The sequence below is a fragment of the Pangasianodon hypophthalmus genome, chromosome 20, assembly GCF_027358585.1.
Source record: "Pangasianodon hypophthalmus isolate fPanHyp1 chromosome 20, fPanHyp1.pri, whole genome shotgun sequence".
NCBI classification, from domain to species: domain Eukaryota; kingdom Metazoa; phylum Chordata; class Actinopteri; order Siluriformes; family Pangasiidae; genus Pangasianodon; species Pangasianodon hypophthalmus.
Window position 1 is genome coordinate 12,003,722 of NC_069729.1, and position 21,031 is coordinate 12,024,752.

At 37.0% G+C, this 21,031-nt stretch overlaps 1 protein-coding gene across 3 annotated transcripts in view; it reads right to left on the reverse strand.

Moving 5' to 3' along the window:
• Nucleotides 1–3,733: 3,733 nt before the first annotated feature.
• Nucleotides 3,734–21,031, reverse strand: part of ece1 (endothelin converting enzyme 1) — a 38,986-nt gene continuing 21,688 nt past the window's right edge. For 2 of the 3 annotated variants that reach the window (XM_053227218.1, XM_053227217.1), the window contains 15 exons: nucleotides 18,038–18,250; nucleotides 16,941–17,065; nucleotides 14,927–15,073; nucleotides 14,667–14,732; nucleotides 14,235–14,423; nucleotides 14,002–14,144; nucleotides 13,705–13,819; nucleotides 11,117–11,404; nucleotides 9,545–9,622; nucleotides 8,183–8,286; nucleotides 7,962–8,072; nucleotides 7,784–7,851; nucleotides 6,820–7,010; nucleotides 5,936–6,031; nucleotides 3,734–5,761 (listed from right to left, as the gene is read on the reverse strand). In XM_053227218.1, the coding sequence (XP_053083193.1) occupies nucleotides 5,585–5,761; nucleotides 5,936–6,031; nucleotides 6,820–7,010; nucleotides 7,784–7,851; nucleotides 7,962–8,072; nucleotides 8,183–8,286; nucleotides 9,545–9,622; nucleotides 11,117–11,404; nucleotides 13,705–13,819; nucleotides 14,002–14,144; nucleotides 14,235–14,423; nucleotides 14,667–14,732; nucleotides 14,927–15,073; nucleotides 16,941–17,065; nucleotides 18,038–18,250 (2,111 nt within the window). In that variant the 3' untranslated portion in view covers nucleotides 3,734–5,584. The remainder of the gene's footprint in view (nucleotides 5,762–5,935; nucleotides 6,032–6,819; nucleotides 7,011–7,783; nucleotides 7,852–7,961; nucleotides 8,073–8,182; nucleotides 8,287–9,544; nucleotides 9,623–11,116; nucleotides 11,405–13,704; nucleotides 13,820–14,001; nucleotides 14,145–14,234; nucleotides 14,424–14,666; nucleotides 14,733–14,926; nucleotides 15,074–16,940; nucleotides 17,066–18,037; nucleotides 18,251–21,031) is intronic. The other variant, XM_026932649.3, reaches the window with a different exon arrangement.

A 21,031-nucleotide genomic window follows, 5' to 3' on the forward strand; every position in this document is an offset into this window, starting at 1 on the left:
CTTTATAGCGGTAATTGTTCATTCTATGTGCCCAATCAATCAACCAATCAAGATCAATGCTGATGGGTTTAAATATAATAAATATCCACTTGAGTCCAAATTCTAAACAATACTATGCTTTCAAATCTTTTGTAATATTAATCATAAATAATGTGCATGCAGCGGCATCTAGCGGTGATGCTCGGACACTACAGTAAGAAAGCCCAAACAAAACAAAATACAAGGATAGTGTGATGTCTAAAATAATGCAGTGTCTGATTTGACCTTAGTGTGTACCGTTACAAAAGCACAAAAATGTTCACAAAAACTCTTTAGCTACTCTAACGGGTGGATTTCGGGCAATATCAAACATATGTCAATATTCAATTCAATTCAATTTTATTTCTATAGCACTTTTAACAATGGACTTTGTCACGAAGCAGCTTTACAGAAAGTCTGGACATAAACTTTAAATTTAAATGTTTCCCTAAGGAGCAAGCCAGAGGCGGCGGTGGCAAGGAAAAACTCCCTGAGACGACAAGAGGAGGAAACTTTGAGAGGAACAGGACTCAGTAGAGAACCTGTCCTCATGTGGGTGACACCAGATAGTGCGATTATAAATCATTTCTCTTACATTACTGTATACTATAAAGTCAAACAGTGCTAAATGTGTTCAAATGAACTTGAGTATGAGCGTCATTAGAGTTTTAACCTTAAGTTTCTCGTATCTTGTATCTCTTGTAACTGAAGTTATCAACTGTTTTAAGTCTAAGTCCCAAGAGTAAGCTGTTCCTAGCAGTTGCTGTCTTTAGGCTATCTAAGAATGAACACCCACAGCCAACTTCAGGGCGTCTGTGTAGTACCACCCACATTAACCCATGGTGATCTGTAGGCTATCTGTATGCGGGGCTGTTCTTAGTAGCAGAAGGTGGGGGGTGGGGGATGAACAAAGATTGTTAGGTGTGCTCTTGTTCTGTAATAGTTTAAGTGCAAGCAGGGACTCCAACAAGACTAGCTATGACTGCATAACTAAAAGGGAGTGTCAGAAGTTAACACAGACACGAGGGTGCCCTGAGACATAAAGCGGGCACACTCCACTATCACCAAACCCGAGCAATTGTGTGAGGTTGTGTGTGGGCAAGTGGTGACAGCATCCAAACATCCCAGTATCTCAGGACATTCTATGCTCATGAACCTTCCAGATCTGCTCCTTTACCTAAGAAAAACTACCAAATAGGTTTTCAGCCTAGACTTGAACACTGAGACTGTGTCTGAATCCTGAACACTAATTGGAAGGCTGTTCCATAACCATGGGGCTTTGTAAGAGAAAGCTCTACCCCCTGCTGTAGCCTTCATTATTTCAGGTACCAACAAAGAGCCTGCACCTTTTGACTGAAGCAGGCATGGCGGATCATAAAAGACCAAAAGGTCGCTTGGGTACTGCGACACGAGACAGTGCAGTTTGTGCATAAATCTAAAGTAGTATTTTATAATCAGTGTTAAATTTTATTGGGAGCCAATGCAGTGTGGATGATGTGGTAACATTATATTTCTTTTCTTAGCAATATTTCTTAGATAAAAGAAGGAATATGTAGTAATATTATCTACATGAGCTTCAAATAAGAGGCTGGAGTCACACTAAGGTTGGTTTTCTGATGCATATGATGAAACTGAAAGGCCATCCAGACTTACAGTGTAATTAGAAACCTTGCTTCTAGCTTCCACTATCATATCTGTACAAACCCCTTTTGTCCTGAAAAACTAGTTTCAGAGTGTTTCACAGTTCCCGGGTCCCTGGTTTGATCCTGAGTTTGGATTTCTGTCTGTGTGAAGTTTTGCAAGTTCTCCCCATGTCCACGTGTTTACTCTGAGCTCTCCAGTTTCACCCCATCCCCATTAAAGTGTATGCTAGGGGGAATTGAAGGAATATTTGCCTGTAATTATTTGTCTCTGACCTTGTGAATGAATATTTGGTAAAGTTTTATGTTCATTCATGTTTATTTCAGACTCTCTAACTGTGTCTCTGAATATGTCATACTTCTCAGTCCATGCTTCTTGGTAAGGTGGGTTTCTGAACACACCAAGGTCAGAGGTGAAAACATTCTCTGGCTCAGCCTGCTTTTCTGTTATCCCCACCTCCATTCTTTCCTCTGTACATAAGCACAGCCTTTCCAATATGTAGACTGTACTGGTGTAGGCTTTGAAGTTAAACTTATGGTGAATTGATGGTGAAAGAACTGAACAGAAGATAAACCAATTGTGCAAATAAACATTGAGAATGTGAAAATCAGTCTAGTCTCCCCTCTACTGACTCACCTTTGTTGAATTTCTAAAAACATGAATGAACTAATGGGTCTCATGACCTCTAAACATTTAGAGAAATTTAAAAAAAAAAAAAAAAAAAAAACATTTTATACTCCATTTTTCAGGATCAACTGTCAACTTAAATAACATCCTAGGGCATGGGTTCCCAAACTAGGGGATATACAGATGAGGTCATGAGAGAAACTGACTCCTCTCTTCTTTTGTTTTATTCATTTATTTTACAAATGAATACTAGAAATGTCAAAGGCAGATTTTGTGTGCTAATGTGTTGAAATGGTGGAATCTTAGTCTTCTTCACTACCCTGACATACTGCACTAGCATAGGAATTCAGCAATGGAAACAGACACATTTCCCCTTCCATCTACCTCTGCTAAACAAAAGCATTGTGTACTATTTACTATGTACTATTCTGGACTGTTACTGAATGCTAACATTAAATGGCTTTCCTATTACAATTAAGTTTGAATTTTAAAAATCTCATGTAGTCTTCAAACCGACTGAAAGTTCTGTTTAGTGTGCCAGTCTTCTGGATTTTCTAGATTAGTAAATACTTTTGAATGTAAGGTCAGAGTTTTCGATTTGAGCCACAGCTCATGACAACATTCACAACGACAGTGGAATGTTTAAAGAGAGAAAGTGCTCATCAGTATGTTTAACATTGCTGCGCAAAAACCGTGAAACATTTTACAGTTAAACTTGGAAACCTGCCAGTTAATCTTCCAGATGTACAAAAATAAGCAGGCAAGTGTGTGAACAATGGTGCTCGTGTTGCTGCTGCTTCTGCACACACACACTAAGTCATGCCTCATGTATAAACCAGACTCCTTTGCTTCGCATTGGGCAGTATCACACAACCCTGGCGTGGATTATTCTGACAACACAACACTTCCCACTAGACTGGTAAATCAGTGCAAGAAATATTATTTGCTTTTTAGTCACTTTACACTTTATGTACTTTACATACGTTACACATACATATGTTTCTCACATAATAAAATGTTACAGTAGTCCTTTTATAAATCTGTAGTTATAAAAAATATAGACTTGGGGTTGCCTACAGATCACCATTCATAATGTCCATCTAAGAGTAATCTGCCCAAATAATTGTTGCAACCTGTCCTAGGGCTTAGTAGAAATTCTAAAATGCTAATTTACTCTCTATATTAAGTGTAAATTAATATTTTCTATGCTGCTAAGTTAACCCTGCTACTCATTACAGTAGTTTACAGTTATATAAACTTGAGTGTTGATGGAAACGTATCACTTTTAACTAACTGTGAAGGTACAGTCTGCAAAAAACATTTGGATGCATTTCATGCAATGACATGGTGCAAACAGTTATAAAGGAGTTATCTCTCGCTATCTCTAAGCCTCGTAATCTCTAAGATAAATGCTCAGACCTCTGCATCGCAACACCCTCACAACTGAAGCATTTGAATAAAATTTTATTGCATCAATTTTTTGCATTAAGGTGAGAAAATCCATTATAATTTGTATTCACATTTTACATCTGTATCATATCAACACTGGTCATATTAATGAACCAATAATGTCTGCAGTCTCAGTTGTCACATTTGAAGAGCAGCAAATATTTCCCATCATGTCAAACTAAGCTCTGCATTCATTCATTCACCAAGCCCAATCAAACACCACTTCCTACAGCAGGCCATACATAACCCACAAAAAAATCCCAGGTTTCAAGTATTGCACATACATTATGTCATATAATATCATGGCATATAAAAGCAAAACGGAGAACCAAAATTTAAGAAAATGGATAACGTAAATGGAGACCAACAATCCTAGCAACGGAAAAATACCATGGTTTGTACTGTAGTCATCGTGAAACTGTAAATATATGTGGATCAATATGTGTGGATCAAGCCACTGAGCCGAGATTTACTATAACATTATGCACATGTAGACATGCTTTAATTAGGCAAGTGGCGCTCTGGGGTAAGATGTAACACTACACTGATTATTAATTCTACATTAAATGTTTTTGTTTATGATGATCAGGGATTTGTCCAGAAGGTAATTCATTTGGTTTTGGGAAACAATTTTTTTTAAGATGGTCAAACCTTTAAGACCATGAAATGGAACCACTCCAACCCAAGTTCACATAAAAATCTAAAGAGCAAGGGCAATATAATTAGATTTCATTAGAATCCAGTCAAAGAAAAGCTACAACCACTAATCCTGCTATTCCATCTAACATTAACTGTAACCTTTTATTCAAGTTAATGCATGCACATTCTTACAAATTACCAATTGGCATATTGGAATATAAATTGGTTGAAGCACTTGATTATACGGTTCTAGTTTATTTCCTCTTAGTAACATATGTTGGTTTAGACGTCATCATCATCTCTAAATGTAAATCTATTTAAAGTGGGAGACCTCTTCCATCTTCCCCTACTACATGTATTGTTATTACTGTTGTTCATTCATATGAAGTCACTACAGTTTGTGTTGTTTCCCTCAAATGTGTCATTTTTTAAAAAAAATAAATGGCATGCCATATTCTCAAAACTTGAGTCAGGGAATTATCAAGTGTGTGCAAGTTTGATCAAGGAAAACACTAACTCAGGGGTGTCAAACATATGGCCCGTGGGGTGGGTTCATCCGAATAAAGGTTCTAATCTGGCCCAACAAATGAATTTAAAAATATCTGCTTTAAATTAAAATTGTCTAGTAGATCATAACAGCTAGTCGCTGTTTTTCCACTAGGAGGCAAAATCGAGCAACAAACTCATCTACTGCCAAAATGTCAGAGAATACTTATACAATACACTGGTAAAAACAATAATTTGAATAATTTGAATAATTTGAATGATGACCTGCAATCTGTTCTACTGTTTTGATTTTTTCGGTCAAGCCCACTTGACAACAAACTAAGTGTAATGTGGCCTGTTATCTAAAATGTGTTTGACATCCCTGTTCATCGTCATAAACTACATTCAATAACGTTGTATGATACATGACATGATTCAGTGAACAATCTATAAAATATATAACATTGTAACGCAAGAAGAACAGAAATATTTTCCCCTTAAAAAAATAATAGCACATAAAAAAATAAAGGCACATGTATTTACATCACAAGTTCTTTCTCCCATGTTAAACATCCAGTAGTTTTTCCAGTGTAAGAGATTTTCTCGAGTCCCAGTGAGAATAAAGTAGAGTGCTATATTAAAACATATTTAAAAACAAGTCCTCTGCGCTTTGTGAGAGAGCAAAGCACAGGTTCCTGGGATGCATCAAACTGGGCTAATGGGGTCACCAGAGTTCACACTTGCGCTTAGGGTTCATTGGCGAATCCACCTTACAGCCAAAGTGTTTGGAGAACTCATGGGAGTTGGATATGGTGCCAATGACTCTGAAGCGTGAGGGGCTGTGGGGGTCGGTGATCACGCCCTCGTGAGAGCTTTCAGGGGTCCGCACTGAGCACCACACCTTCACCAAGAGGAGAAGAAAAATGCTTACCCCAGTAATAACACAAATAAATGATGTTTTTCACTGAGTGCTAGGCTAATTGCAATTGCTGCAAACAATGTCTGTACCACACTAATTATGAATGAACAAGCGACAACAACAACAACAACAACAACAAAAAAAGCAACAACAAACCTGGGCAAAACTAACAAAGAACAGCTGATGATTTGTCATTCCCAGAGCGGGCAGTGTAGCCTCCTCCCCATTCTTCTGGATCCAGTTCACATAGGCCTGCAGCGCAAGACAGCAGTCAATATCAAACTTTAGTTTAAAAAACAATAAACATATAATAAACTTGTTTTATAGTTTTCTCCCTCTTGTTGGGTTTGACTAACTATTGTTTAGTTCTTTCTGGAATAGAATTCACAACGCATCTCAGAGAAACTGTGCTAATCTATGAGCAGCTTGTGTGAGTTGGCAGAACATCAACAGGCAGAAGCTGCTAGGAGATGTTATGTCAATACCAGGCCTGCTCTGTAACCTCTGACGTTTCGCCTGGTGGAAAGAATGAGATGTGGTGAAGGGTGACCCTTTCCATGCCACCTGTTGTGTTTCCAAGGCTTTGGAGGAAGACGCCCTGTTTTCTACTGCACTTTTTCCAGCTTGTGGGTGCTGAATGGGAAGGATATGGGGAAAGTAATACTGTTCATCCCGCACTCTGGGCTGTTATGGAGAGTAAACACTGAGCTGCTTGTTATTTTTTTAAACTACAAAAGCATGAAAAAACCGACAGCTTACAGCTTGACATACTGTAAAACCCAGGTGATTCAATTCAATTCAATTTTATTTGTATAGCGCATTTAACAGTGGACATTGTCACAAAGCAGCTTTACAGAAATAAATGGATTTAAAAAAAATATATTGTAAATATGTGAATTTATGATCTTTATATATGTAGTTACAATGTATGGAGACATGTGATTAGATCTTATAAACATAGTTTTATGGACAGGGACGTTCCAACACCAATATTTCTACTGAGAAATACTTTAAAATTATAGCAACGGATCTACACAAACCTTGTAAGCTGCATTGAGGCCGCCATTGTCAGCGATGTTCTCGCCAAGAGTGTGTTTGCCATTGAGGGGTTCGTTGTTGATGCTGTAGTTGCTGTATTGCTCCACCAAGCACTGGGTCTGCTGCTTAAATGCCTTCACTGACGCGTTCTGCCACCAGGAGCGTAAGTTACCATCCTTATCATATTCCCTTCCTAGGACACACCATTGCATAGACATACATCCACATTAAACGTTGATATATGGATAAGTGATTGGTTGTTTTAACAACTTTAAGCATAAAATTGTCATTAGTAACTGAAATAATGCTATTTCATTGGACTTTTAATGGTGGGCAACCACTATGGAGAAACAAAACATAATGGAATAGCTGTCTGTTTATTTCAGCGATAATTGAATGGCAAATAGACACACAGTTTTGTGTAAAGGAAAAACAAAGCGAATTTTACATGAAACAAAAACAATATGTATGCCATGCAAGTCTGGAGTACTGGAGTACTTCATCTGGCAACAATGAACCTTAGGGAACACTGGACATCACAACAAATAATGACCAGATTCAGCTGTCAATAAAAGAAACTGTAAACTGATGGAAAATATTGGGGAACAATTCTCAGCAGTCTGAAAATCTGAGAAAATATGTTTCAAATTGAATCAAATTTGCAGCCTCTTAAATTCATGAACAGCCCATTCTCCAAAAGCATGCTGATCCAAGTTCAGGCTAGAATATACTGTAAATGGTCCTGTTGTTTATACATGACTAAGTTCATTCATCGCTGTTCATTCATGACTTGAAAGGCCAATGGGAATCACTCTCGCATCACATTCTTATGTGATGTTAACAGTACTAGCCGGCCTTTCTTAGCCGGCCAAGATCTTGCTATAATCTATAAAGCTATCTTGCTTTAATCTATAATTCCATATGAACAAAGACTAATGACTCCTAAAATTATTACAAACCATTTACCTTGATCATCAAATGCATGAGTCAGCTCATGACCCATAACGACGCCAATGCCACCAAAATTCAGGGCTCTAGAAAAGCAAATGGTAAAGATTTTCTCATTCATAGCACAGTCTTTGATTTTATACAATGGCACCAGTAGTAAGATGATGAGGTAGGTGGAGGTGTGTGAGCCTTTTACTTTGGCCAGGCATGACTATAGAAGGGGGCTTGAAGGATACCAGCAGGAAGTACCATCTCATTCTTGGTGGGGTTGTAATAGGCATTCACTGTAGGTGGGGTCATACTCCATCTGTATGAGACGAGGAGGAAGCAAGCTTTCAGCAGAATTCTAGTAAGTGGAGTGTAAGAGATTGGGTAAGCAGAGGGTGTAGTGAGTGTGTGACTAGGGCTGCTCCTTACTGATCTCTGTTTGGGGCTTTTCTCAGCTGGTCAGCCGTGATTCGGCCAGAGAAGTTGTAGAATTGCATGACATTCTGGAAGTATAAGTCTGGCACGACTTCAAACTAACACAACAGAACAGTAACATTAAATATACATACATAAAACATTAAACTTCCACATATGCAAAACAAAATCCAACTAAAATGTACTGCAGCATAGTACACACAGATTTCAGAGAAATTAAACATTTCACACATTGAGTGTTTTTATACACACACATACATACATACACTCACTGTCCACTTTAATAGGAACACCTGTACACTTGCTCATTTATACAGTTATCCAATCAGCCAATCATGCCTCAGCAGTGCAATGCATAAAATCATGCAGATACAGGTCAAAAGCTTCAGGTAATGTTCATATCAAACATCAGAATGAGATAAAAGTGTGATCTCTGTGACTTTACCCATGGCATGGTTGTTGGTACCAGATGGGCTGGTCTGAGTATTTCATAAACTGCTGATCTCCTGATCAGAGAAGAATGACCAGACTGGTCTATAATAACTTAAACAAGCACTCTTTACAAGTATGGTGAGCAGAAAAGCAATCTCAGAACACACAACACATTAAGGTGGATGAGCTACAATAGACCACATCAGGTTCCAATCTTGTCAGCCAAGAACAAGAATGTGAGGCTGTCATGGGCACAGACTCACCAAAACTGGACAGTTGAAGATTGGAAAAAACAGCAGGTGATTTGTTTTCTAACCTTCAGCTGTCCAGTTTCGATGAGTCTGTGCCCATGATAGCCTCAGATTCTTGCAATGTGGTCTTCTGCTGTTGCAGAAGACCCAGTGTGGTCTTCTGCTGTTTGCAGTTGTAGCCCATCCACCTCAAGGTTCAATGTTTTGTGCATGCTGAAATGCTTTTCTGCTCACCACAGTTGTAAAGAGTGATTATTCGAGTTACTATATCCTTCCTGGCAGCTTGAACCAATCTGGCCATTTTCCTCTGACCTCTCTTAACAACAAGGTGTTGATAAGATAAGTGTTGATAAGTGTCCACCCACAGAACTGTTGCTCAATCAATGTTTTTTGTTTTTCACACCATTCTATGTAAACTCTAGAGACTGTTGTGTGTGAAATTCCCAGGAGATCAGCAGTTTCTGAAAAACTCAAACCAGCCCATCTGGCACCAACAACATGCCACGGTTAAAGTCACTAAAGTGTTTAATTTTTTTCATGCTACGTTTTACATTTTACAAGGTCCACATCAGCTAAATGGTCTGGTGCAAGACAATATATTTAACCAAGGGAAGATTCTATTTTGTATCTTATGTAATACCGCATTACAATAATGACATTATTCTGTACTTACTTCATTGAATACTTTATCTAGCTCCTTGGGATCCATGATGAACTTTGGGTAGCCTATCATATTGTATATTGCATCTGCCTGGAAGAAAAGAACAATAAACTGTGACTTCCTATATATAGGCTATTAGCACCAGGTGGCAGTACAGAGAACAAGGGCTGGAACATGACAGTTTGATGAATTAATTTTAGCCTGTTATCAGTGGTTTTAACTAATTAAATTGTTAATCATGACTGTAACAAAGTGCCAAACATTTTCAGATCAGGGTCTTTCTAATAAACACTGAACTCCTAAAAACATTGAACTTTCTACTAAACACTGAACATCTAATAAACACTAATTGGTCAGAAGGTGTTGATTAATTTCCTAGAACAGTATAGCTCTGAGAATAGTGTCGTCTGCAACACCAACTCACAGGTTTATATTAATGTGCTTGTTTTAATTCAATATCGCTTTTATACCTAACAACTAACACATCAACTTGTATGGTGGATGTGCCACATAAACAGATTAAAAAAGTGTGTAACAGTGGATATGAGGTTTTCTGTGAAGAGACGTTTATTTAGTAATTTTGGAAGGAGTTTCCAGTATCAGCACTTTGACACAGTCAGAGTTAAAGCAATACCTTTAGGTGTTCTGAAATGGGAAAGACTTCAGGACAGAGGGCTTTGCACTTTATGGTTTTTCGGTAACATGAGAAAACTATAAATAGATAAAAAGGTATGACGTCTCATTCTTTAATAAATAAATATTGTTCGAGTTGGCAAATTGCTGTGGGGTAAGACTCTTCAGGAGGTGCTGCTACAGAAAAATAATCAATTTGGGACAGTATCACACCACCCTGTTGGTGATTAATTTCCTATAACATCATGCCCTGTCTTATTTCATTTCTTATCCATCCATCCATCCATCCATCCATAAGAAAATCTAATAGTACAAATATATACAGTGGGGTCCAGAAGTCTTAGACCACACTGAAAAGCTGGGATTTTTTTTCATTTAAAGTTGTAACTAAACAGAATGTTTTATAATTTTTTAAATATTTAAAACAAAGAAAGTAAAAGTTCAACATCTTGAATATTTAATATTCAAGATTCTGTACTATTTCTACGTCCCTATTTAAATACAAACAAATTTGTGATATTGACCATGTTAACTGCTTAAAAAAAAGGTCAGATTTCCTCATGCATAATCTCTTCTTTTGAAACGTGTTCAGACGACACTCAGATGGATTTGATCTAAAATGGATCATAAGGTTTTGCACAAACTTGTGAAGCAAAAAAGCAAAAAGGGGACATACCAAATACTAAAAGACTCTGAAATTCATGTAAATATTGTTGTCAATAATATAATTTGTAATGAAAATTATTGTATTAAATTAGAAAAAAAGCAAAATAAAAGCATTTTTACTAGTGCTCTCATACATTTGGACCCCACTGTATATATCATATCCTTTTTAACTTTATTTAAATACAGGTGGACAGGATGGTCAATTGGTTGTGCATCAGTGAACCAAACTGTTGCTTTGTTTTGTTTTGGAGAACAGTAGGTGGTCTGAAGTAATCTGCCTCTCACCTTCTCTTTGGCTGCCTTTTTGGTTTCGGCATCCATCCAGCTCACATGTCTCAAGCTGTCCTCAAAGGCCCATCTGATTTCTGAGACCATATTTTCAGCCTGATATACACACAAGGGAGAAGTTAGTGTGTTCAGCCTCACTGCTGTATTAGAGAATGCACGATAGGGTATACTCACAAAGGCCTTGCTGTCTTCAGCAAAGGTGGCTTTGACAAATAGAGCCCCCAGGGCGAAGCCTAGCGCGCTGTCTGTGTCGCTGACACACAGTTTCCAGCGAGGAGTGCAGCTCTGAGACATTCCACACAAAAACAAACCCAACTTAAACCTGTTGTCTATTACCTCAGAATAACCAAGAGGGAACAGTGAGTTCTCTTCATTTATATTCTGGCCCTGATCACTCAAAAAGAAGCACTGCTTCAGGCTTTTTCAATCCTTAACAAAGCAAAATGCATCCTTAAATCCTAGTTAAACATTCACTCAAAGTAAAATCTCCACTTAGTGCATGATGGATATACTTTAAAGATGCGATCTGGGATTTTTTTTTTATAAGTCACAACACTTTTTATTTCTGGTAGCTGACAATAAAATGTTCAGAGGAAGAATTCTAGCCTCTGTGGCGCCACAGGCTCTGTAAATGGGAGGAAGAAAAATACAAATGCTGTGAAACCGAAAAAACATTCAAACAATTATGAAAAAGAGACATCCCTACTTGCCTGTTAATCTGTTGTCTGGCAGTTAAGTCAGCATGAGGTGCTGTATTTGTTTGAATTTTGATTTTAAAAATAGGTAGGTTTAGCTAACTTTGACCGAAATCACTGACTGTATCTTTAAACTTGGCAGCAGTTAGCAATAGGCTGCTCATGGTGCCACACATGTTTTTTTGGCATAAAGACAGTATATTAGTGTATCTCAAGAACCTTTTGTCTTTATCTTGCGGAAGAGACCGTAAGTCCCTGTCTATTGTTTTTTATAGGCCACTAAAAACCCCTGTCGCCTCCTTTTCCCCTTGTGGGTTTACATGTTTACAATCCAAGTGAAGGACACACACCAAGATGCAAAAAGAATGAGTAACCAAGTGAAAAACTGGGGAAAGAAATAACGTCTGTATAGCATGTCACATGGGTGTGGCCCAATAATATAATGTTTCCAAATCTCACTGTTTTGGCCATCTAACAAACATGACTACACATGAATAACTGGGTCAACTTTAAAGACATGTGACTTGCATGATTATGGCAACAATGGAATATCAGCACAATTCTTTTAATCTCTTTCTTGCTCCTTCCTCCTTCCCATCACACCCACTCGAGTTCACACACACGTACATCAGCCACAGCTCGCAGGCTCATGGCTTGTTATTTCAGCCTGACCCTCGAGGAAGATGAGGTCGGGAGAACAGGATCTCTGCCTGATAAGACACTGCCTAGGCTCAGCCCATATCAGTGTAGCACACTGGGATCCTACACTAACCCACAGCCTACAAAGTTTTCCACAGTCATATAAACTAATTAAAAATGAATTAAAAAAGATTTACGAACACAACTTTCAACACTCTTCCATTCTCAGCTCTATTTACATACTGTCCAACACATGGAGTATTTAATCTTTCCAATTTCCTCCTCTTTTAATGAGCTCTCTGAAGGTGTGGTTGACAGTTTTAATGATATACTTCATGAGCTCAGCTTCAGCTGCTAATTGCATTCCTTTCATTACAGCAGGCTAATGTTTTTATGATTTTTAATGATAGATGACCAATGTCAGCCAGAAAAGAGTGGGAGAATGTGCCTCATTTATCACGCTCAATACAAATTCGTTTATTCCTAAACAACATTTACACAAGAAATGAGAGGTGATTTGGAAAAATGTTTGTATCCTATAAGAGCTCCTGATATTGTGTAAATTTATGATACGGAGACTCACTAAACTAACCCTCGATTGATCAGCTCCAAATCGTATAACTGGCAAGGAGTTACTGCAATTTTATATACGGATTACGTTGTCAAGCTGAAAATGCTTATTTATTTCATATACACACACCAATTTAGTGAAAATTTTGTGAAACTTGTCATTTCATATTAATAAACTGGAAGAAAGCAATCCAAAAAAATTTTCACAAATAAAGATAAATAAGACAAGCCAATAAACTTAAGACAAAAGAAATGGCACCCTTTAAAAGGAGGACGAGTTTGTGTGTGTATATGGGAGGCAAGGCTCTGCAATGGCTGAGCTGCATTACTGGAAGATTTAGCACACGCCACACTTAGGAGGTGCTCTTTCCAAATTTAACCATCATTTTGTTATTTTCATCTCTCTGTGAGCTTTGCCTTTTAAGAGTTTCATGGGCGTCACTAAATGCGTATCGGCTGTGTCATGAACACTCTCGATCATTTATGGGTGATTGGCATCAACATAGACATGTGGGTATGAAGAAAATCAGCATTACCGAAACTTTTGTAAATCTTAATGTCATTTTTTCTTCAGCTTGACCTATGAAAACATTTACACAGAACCCTATCCAATATTGCTACTTTTAATATATGATCAGCCTGTAGGACTATTTCTCCACGTTTTGACCTTTGATCACTGACCTTCTTGGCACCATACATGACTTCAAGAAAACGCTGCTCAGCATCCTGGAATTTCTGGTCCAATATGGACACCATCTTCCTCACCACTTTCATGATCATGTAGTTATTCAGTATGCTGCATTCACACAGAAAGATCAGCTCAGCCATTTGTGCAGACTTAATAATGAGACTGAGATGAGGTCTATAATGTCACACACCTAAAGCTGTGGGTTCAGGCTACAAATGAGACCTTTAATATTTGGTTATTTGGTAATTGTTCTTAATGTATTCGGTTTTGGCTGTATGGTGATGAACTACCTCTTGTTGGTGTTGCTAATGAGCTGTGAAACTTTCTGGAGGTACTTTGTAGCATAGAGCACCACAGGCTCCGAGTCATTAAGAGCAACTGGAGCAAACACTGCTTTGAGAAAAGGCATCCAGTCAACTGCAGGAGCCAGTGTCTAAGGGAGAAACACACACACACACAGATTAGCTATAACGCCACACAATATATAGATTTTATCCTATTCTCAAGCCACAGTGTAACTCACTGCTAAATCTTTAGCCTGAATCTTATGGTAGATGAGCTCCTCATCCCTCCTTTCCTCCTGAGGAACCGTAATGTTGGCCAGAGTGGTTTCAAACTCTACAATCTCCTGCATCAAAGTGCGAGATCTCTCCTCTGAGCCGCCCAGCAGGACTCCTAGCTCTACCAGGAAGTTCAGATATGCGTTGAGATACTGCAGACATTAGAAACAAGCATTTGGCCATGACATTCAGTTAGAATAATCTTAGAATATCAATATGTAGGTTAAAACACAGTTTTACAAAAAGTTGCCAAATTAATTTGTAGCTGCTATACATAACTTTCCTCAATAGAGGACAAACTTTTTAAAAACAGCATGTTCTACAGTAGTTTGAGTTTTTCTGAATTCTTATGTATGTAATTAGATTTTCTTTTCTCCAGTTATTCTACTAGATACCTTCTCATTGGCGGTTTTGTTGAGATAGTATTCCCGGGATGGCAGGCCCAGTCCAGACTGATCAACCTGTAGCAAAGACAAAGCAACTGTTTAATATTTTGCCTTTAACCAGGATTCCAATGCTCCTGAATTTAAGCAAGAAAAACGAAATGACAAATAGCCCAATAAATTACTCATAATCACAACATAATTAAAGAAGTAAAGTAAAGTAGTAGTAAAGAATGCTGCTGACTTGGCCAGCAGTGAAGGAGGCTGTGCACCTGGATGATGTTGCTGCTGGAGTTCTTGGAGTCTGTACTGACAAACACAGTGAAGAAAGGGGAGGTGCGGTAGTTGGCTGACACAGTGCGCAAAACCTCCTGGAAGTTGTTCTTGTCCCAAGGGCCAGTCAAGGCCCAGCCTCCTGTCTGAAGAAAAAAAAATGAAATGGTTCAGTTCAAAATGAATGAAGGGAACAGACAGATTAAACGTATAACTGCGTGAAGAGACTTAAGCTCATTATACCACGTTAGGTCAAACATAGTAGCCTGTTTGTTCAGGCCCCTTAGTGGTGAAGAAGCTGGTGTCTTCAGTCTGACTATTGTGCAAAAAATAGCTTTAGTGTAAAGACAATATTGACAATATCAACAAATCTGCATGTAATCTTTCAAAGTAATAAGTTACAGTATCTATCTGCATATGAAGTTTGAGCTTTCTCTGTTTCACTGTTGCAGAGCACTCAATAACTGAACAGACGTGTCTCCTCAGGACTTGTTCACAGCCTGCCGGAACCCCAACGTAATGTCGTCAGGTATGTGGGACATCACAACAAAGATAATTTTACCATCAATAAATCGTGTTTCAACAATGCAACAATAAAATCGAGCTGACAGGTAGAAACAACAGTGATATCATAGTTATATATATATATATATATATATATATATATATATATATATATATATATATATACATATATAATTTTTTTTTCTTTTTTTATGAAATATTTTTTAATCTATAAACTATTTTGGTACATGTTAGTCCTTTCATTCAAGTAAGTAGTCAGTGTGTGCAGTGCTTACATTTTGGGACAGTAAGACTTACACTGAATTAGTAAAAAAAAAAACAGAAAATTACCCTATTTTGCCCTCTGAACAATCTGGTACACACAGTATCAAAGCTGCGTAGCTTGTGGGGGAGGGGTGGGGATTTCAGGTCTCAGGAAATATTATTGGTTGGTGGTTACCAGAGCACACATACAGTGCAGATGATTATATACGTGTCATATAACATTGGCTTGCATAGTAACTGTGCTGTACTGAAGTTCATAGAAGGTCAACAAAGTCACTATCACTACGATTCCATATTTAATTGACTTCAATTTATGACGTCAATTTATTGGCTACTGGCTATTACAAAATTTTATTGCCTACAATGGTGAGAAACAGGATAATTAAACATAGATATTACAGTAAGGACAGTTATTTATGGGATAATCGATAGTGTTCCACAAAATTTACATGAATTATCCTGGTTAGTTGTTTGTACTGTGAACTGTAAAATATGGAACACAAGATGCAAATGGTTATCAATCAATGTAATATACCTGCTGGTGGTGTGTTTAAACAAATTGTAAATCATCTAAAAAGACTGAAGATTGCAAGGAAAGGAAATGTTTTACATGGACATACTTAAAACTAATTTTGTTATTGTTTTTTTTTTCCCTCTCTTCTACCTACGACTGTGAAATGTTCAAATACAGGATAATTAACCAATCAGAATAATGCATTTTCCCTGTTTGTGGCTGAAAGCTACTAGGCAGCTAGCTACACTCTGGGCTCGGGTTTATCGAGGCGACAGCCAATGTAGTACTGGAGGTTCACTGGAGGAGAAAAAGAATTGATGGTCTGGTTGTAAAAAATAAATTTACATTTTAGCATTTGTTTTTATTTCCAGAGTAAGTGCAAGTTATTAACACAGTATATGAAAACATTGGGTGACAATAGGTTGTGCCTTAAATTATTTAAATAACAAATTTATGCCATCCCCACTCCTACTACTGCCTCCACCTAAAATGCATGAGCGCATCACACTTCAATATCAATATATCTGTATCGATCACACAGTGATTTTATTTAGTATATTTCCTCCTTTAGTATAGTTCCTGGTTATGCCACTGCCCAGTATTATTAATAAACAAGTAAACAGTAAAATAATGATTTTAATGGGTTAACTGACATGAATAAAAGACTTTTATAAGGAATGGGCTGTATAAAGATTACAGTAAAAGTTCACCTGGTTGATGAGCTCCTGTAAGGGGCGCGCTCCCAGCTCCTCGATCTTGGCTTCATTCATGCAGGCTTTGTAGTATTTCAGGGCCTTCTGTTGAGCCTTACTCAGGCCCTGCTGACCTGTGCTCTCTATACAGAAATGTCAAATAATTATTGTATTCATCCAGCACACATGTACACATTAGGATAAAAAAAAAACCTGTAACCTCCAGGATAATACCATACAAGACAAAACATGAACTGTGTACACCCAGCTACATAAAATATGAACAGTACAAGGCTAAAGAGAGCAATTTAAAAAAAACAATTCTAAATAGATAGATAGATAGATAAATAGATAAAAACACAGGAAAATCACCACCAACTACACACTAACTATAGAGAAGAAATAACTATGAAACTGAATCGAAGCCCTCTGATTCATTTAGTTAGTTGATGAATATATGAGATTTGTAATAAAACAAATTGTCACAAAATGGCCTTGTGACACATTACAAAGAGAAAAACATGGCAATGTTTTTCTCTGTCAAATTCAATGTGTAATAATGATTTATTTTAAAACATTATTTTAATAAAACTTAATTTAGTTTACAGAGTTTTTTGTTTAAAAAATTATTTTAACTATTTTAGCTATATCATAAAGTCTTGTATGAAATTTTAAAATATACAAATATCCTATATACATACTGTATTTGCGTAAGGCCCATAAGCCCATAAAGCAAAGATGATTTCTGTATATTGAATTAATTAGTATAAATAGCAGCAAACTGTAAAAAATTAAATCAATTCAATATTTAGTGTGGCCACCCTTTGCCTTTAAAATCACAACAGTTCTCCTGTTGTTTCTACTGACAAACTATTGGGCTTAAGACAAAAGATACAGTATATATAAGAATTTAGGATTTGTATTTTATTCACAAGTAAGCATCCAATTCAGAGTTAATTGCTGTTAATTGTTGTCATATCTCAAAGACTAACACCGGACCTTACATACGTTAAAAAAAAAAATTATTATTATTATTATTTTTTTAAATATGTAATTCAACACAATTGTTTTTGTTTCATATAACTGAAATAAACAGTTCTTGGTAGTGGACTGACCTAGTATATTCTTCATTACAGCCATGTTGTGCTCCCAGAGATTGCTGAAGGTATCCCATCGTGATCTGCCTTCAGGTAGTGGATTTTTCTTCCTCCAGCCACCACACGCATAGCTGTAAAAGTCATTACATGGGTCCACTGAGCGGTCCAGAGCTCCCATTACAGCTGTCGCCACACTCACACACGGTTCGGTCAGACACAGCCCTGGGTGTGCTGAGGAAAAAACAGTAAAAAAAATTGTATCTCCTTTTTCATGAATTTAACTATTAATATTTAAATCCAGTGTGTTACTCTGATATTTTTGTTAGAGGTCCAAGCAATAGTGCCTATTTAGTCTAGTCATTGCCTAATTCTGACCTAATATTGGATTATATTCAGGCTGAGCCAGACATAAGTCATCAAATAAACTTTTTAATCTTCATAAATGTTCAACCACAAGTTGACAGTGAAGAAACTGAACAGGAAGGGAAGTTATATTGCTTTTGCTTGGTATTTGGTAAATATGTTGGTGACTAAGCCCAGAGAGACTCCAAGATGTTTCACATAATATTCAGAGTCTTTGTTTGAATGATTCCTTGTGTTAAGCCAAGACCATTTTGAATAGCACATGTGAGCAGGTAATGTACAAATAGTTTCTCACTCCCAATTTGCACAATTATTCTTTGTAAATCACCTGCAACATGTTCACGCACATGCAAATTACACTTTGCAACCTCATGCTTTTAAAACATCTATACCTCTTAATCATGTTAAATCATTGTTAATCATGGAGACATGATCTTGAACATTGTTCTTGTTTTGTAATGCTCAAATGTTTCAAAAATGCATTAAATTAAAAAGAGCCAATAAACATGTTTTTCTATACCAAGCTCAACAACAAGAAAACAGGAAAAGCTTTCCCTTCTGAAAATGAATCTTAGTATAGCATAAATAGTATACTTCCAGTAAACATATTCAAAATGCATTTTTAAAGTAATACCTTTCAAATTATACTTAAGTATGCTGTAAGGATCTACACTTGAATAAATGTATTTCTTAACATACTAAAGCATACTTAAACTAAAGTATATTTAATTGTCTTGTAATCTTAAGTGTATTCTGTAAAAAGTCAATGTTAAAAAAACAGTTAAATTATCATATAATACATGAAAGAGGTATACTTCAATGACAGTAAAGCAGCTGGCTGGTGGATAGTTGGTATCTTTCCAAAAAGCGTAATTCACAAAAGCTGGACTGAATAAGAAGCTATGGTAAACCACAGAGAGTTTTCCTGCATCAATAGGTCTGAATATCTTCAGTCTGAATATTTGAAAAGGCTATAGACTACACTGGGAGCAAACATGAAAAAACTACTGTTTTGCTGTCGATTCCCAGGACAGATCTGCATTCAGTCAGGTCTGGGAAGCAATCAAAACTTTTTAGGAATTCGGTTATGAGATAAACAGACAGATTCTCACGGAGGATGACCTGAGTGACCTCTAAAGCTGACAATATGACACTTGTATTTTTTTTTCTCCTTCTTCTTTCTCTCAAACATACGCTAATATCCACAGAAACAGAGACCACCAATTCAAAAGTGATCCTACTTAAATAAGTGACCACACTTAATAAAATAAATGTATTATAGTCTCTATTTAGAATGCTTTGGGTAGTAGGATATATGTACACACCACTCCCCATCTATCCCTTTATTTCAGGAGGTTATGTTAATGTTATGTTTGATATTGAAAATAACTAACATGAAAAGGTCTTGTTTGGATTTGAACAGTAGAGAGAGCAAAACGGAAGGAGAAAGAGGTTGTCTCAGCGGGTGTTATTGTGGACCCTCATAAGAAAAACATTGGGCCTTAGAGACACAACCTTAGCCTAATCTAGAGAGATAAAGTGAGCAGGAAAGCAGGCCCAAAAGTAGAAAAAGTAGGCCTGAAAAACAAAAAAGCACTCTGACTAGGGAAAAGGAGGGGCAAACATTCTGGTCTGGGCACATTTTTCAGTCAGTAGTCGTTTTATAATGCAGTGATTTGTCATGCGGCACTGAGTTCGGGTCGCTGAATAGGAGGAAATGGCATTCGCTGGTATGCTGTTCTCTGATACAACATTCATTTTCAAACAAAAAACATGACTGAAAGATAAATGACTGATATGAGTTCCTGCTTCAAGTTTAAAACAAGCAGACTTCCAATAGTTCGTACGTGTCAGTCTGCCTAAAGTGTGATTTTCTCACTGGATAACAAGCTTTAAGCAGAGATGGCACTGATCTAATACCCAGTATTGGTATCAGGCCAGAAACAAAAAAATGGTGGTTCGGATCCCGGAGAAAACATATTGGAGAAAACATAAAGAAAGTAATTTTTCTAACTGGAAATGTTTACATATAAAGAGAGAATTGACTGGTTAGGATTGAATTTATTATATTTATACTTTATTGTTTTACAATGTAAGTGATTTGTATGTAAAAGAGTTGAACTGTGAAAGGCTTCAGTTAAAAAAAAAAACACTTTAAAGCTTAGTAGTCTTTTAAAAAAAACAATATTGGATTTGCATTTATATCAGCTGATACTCAAAGTATTGGTATCAGTATGAAAAAGTGTTATCGTGCCATCTCTACTTTAATCGACTTGTCGGATAGCTATGTACCGTTGAGAGACATACATAAGCCTAATGAATTCAGTTTGTAATCAAATACTGGCAGTCAGAATATTTGCAATGCTCCTGCACTCCCTCTTATAACTTCATCAAAACAAAGAAGAGCACTTACACACTCTGTACTGATGAGAGTGGAAAAAGTTTTAATACTTTGCAGTGAGCAGTCGAGTGTTTAATGTTGCGAGTGACTTGTACCTCAAATGATGATACAGAGACTGATGTGGATGATGCTGATAAACAGTGATAACTCATTTCCCATTTTACAGTTATTTTAAATTTGGCAGTAATGTTGTTTTTTCCATAAGTAGATTGGGTTATAAATCTAGAGGTAGGCAGACTGTCTTCCTT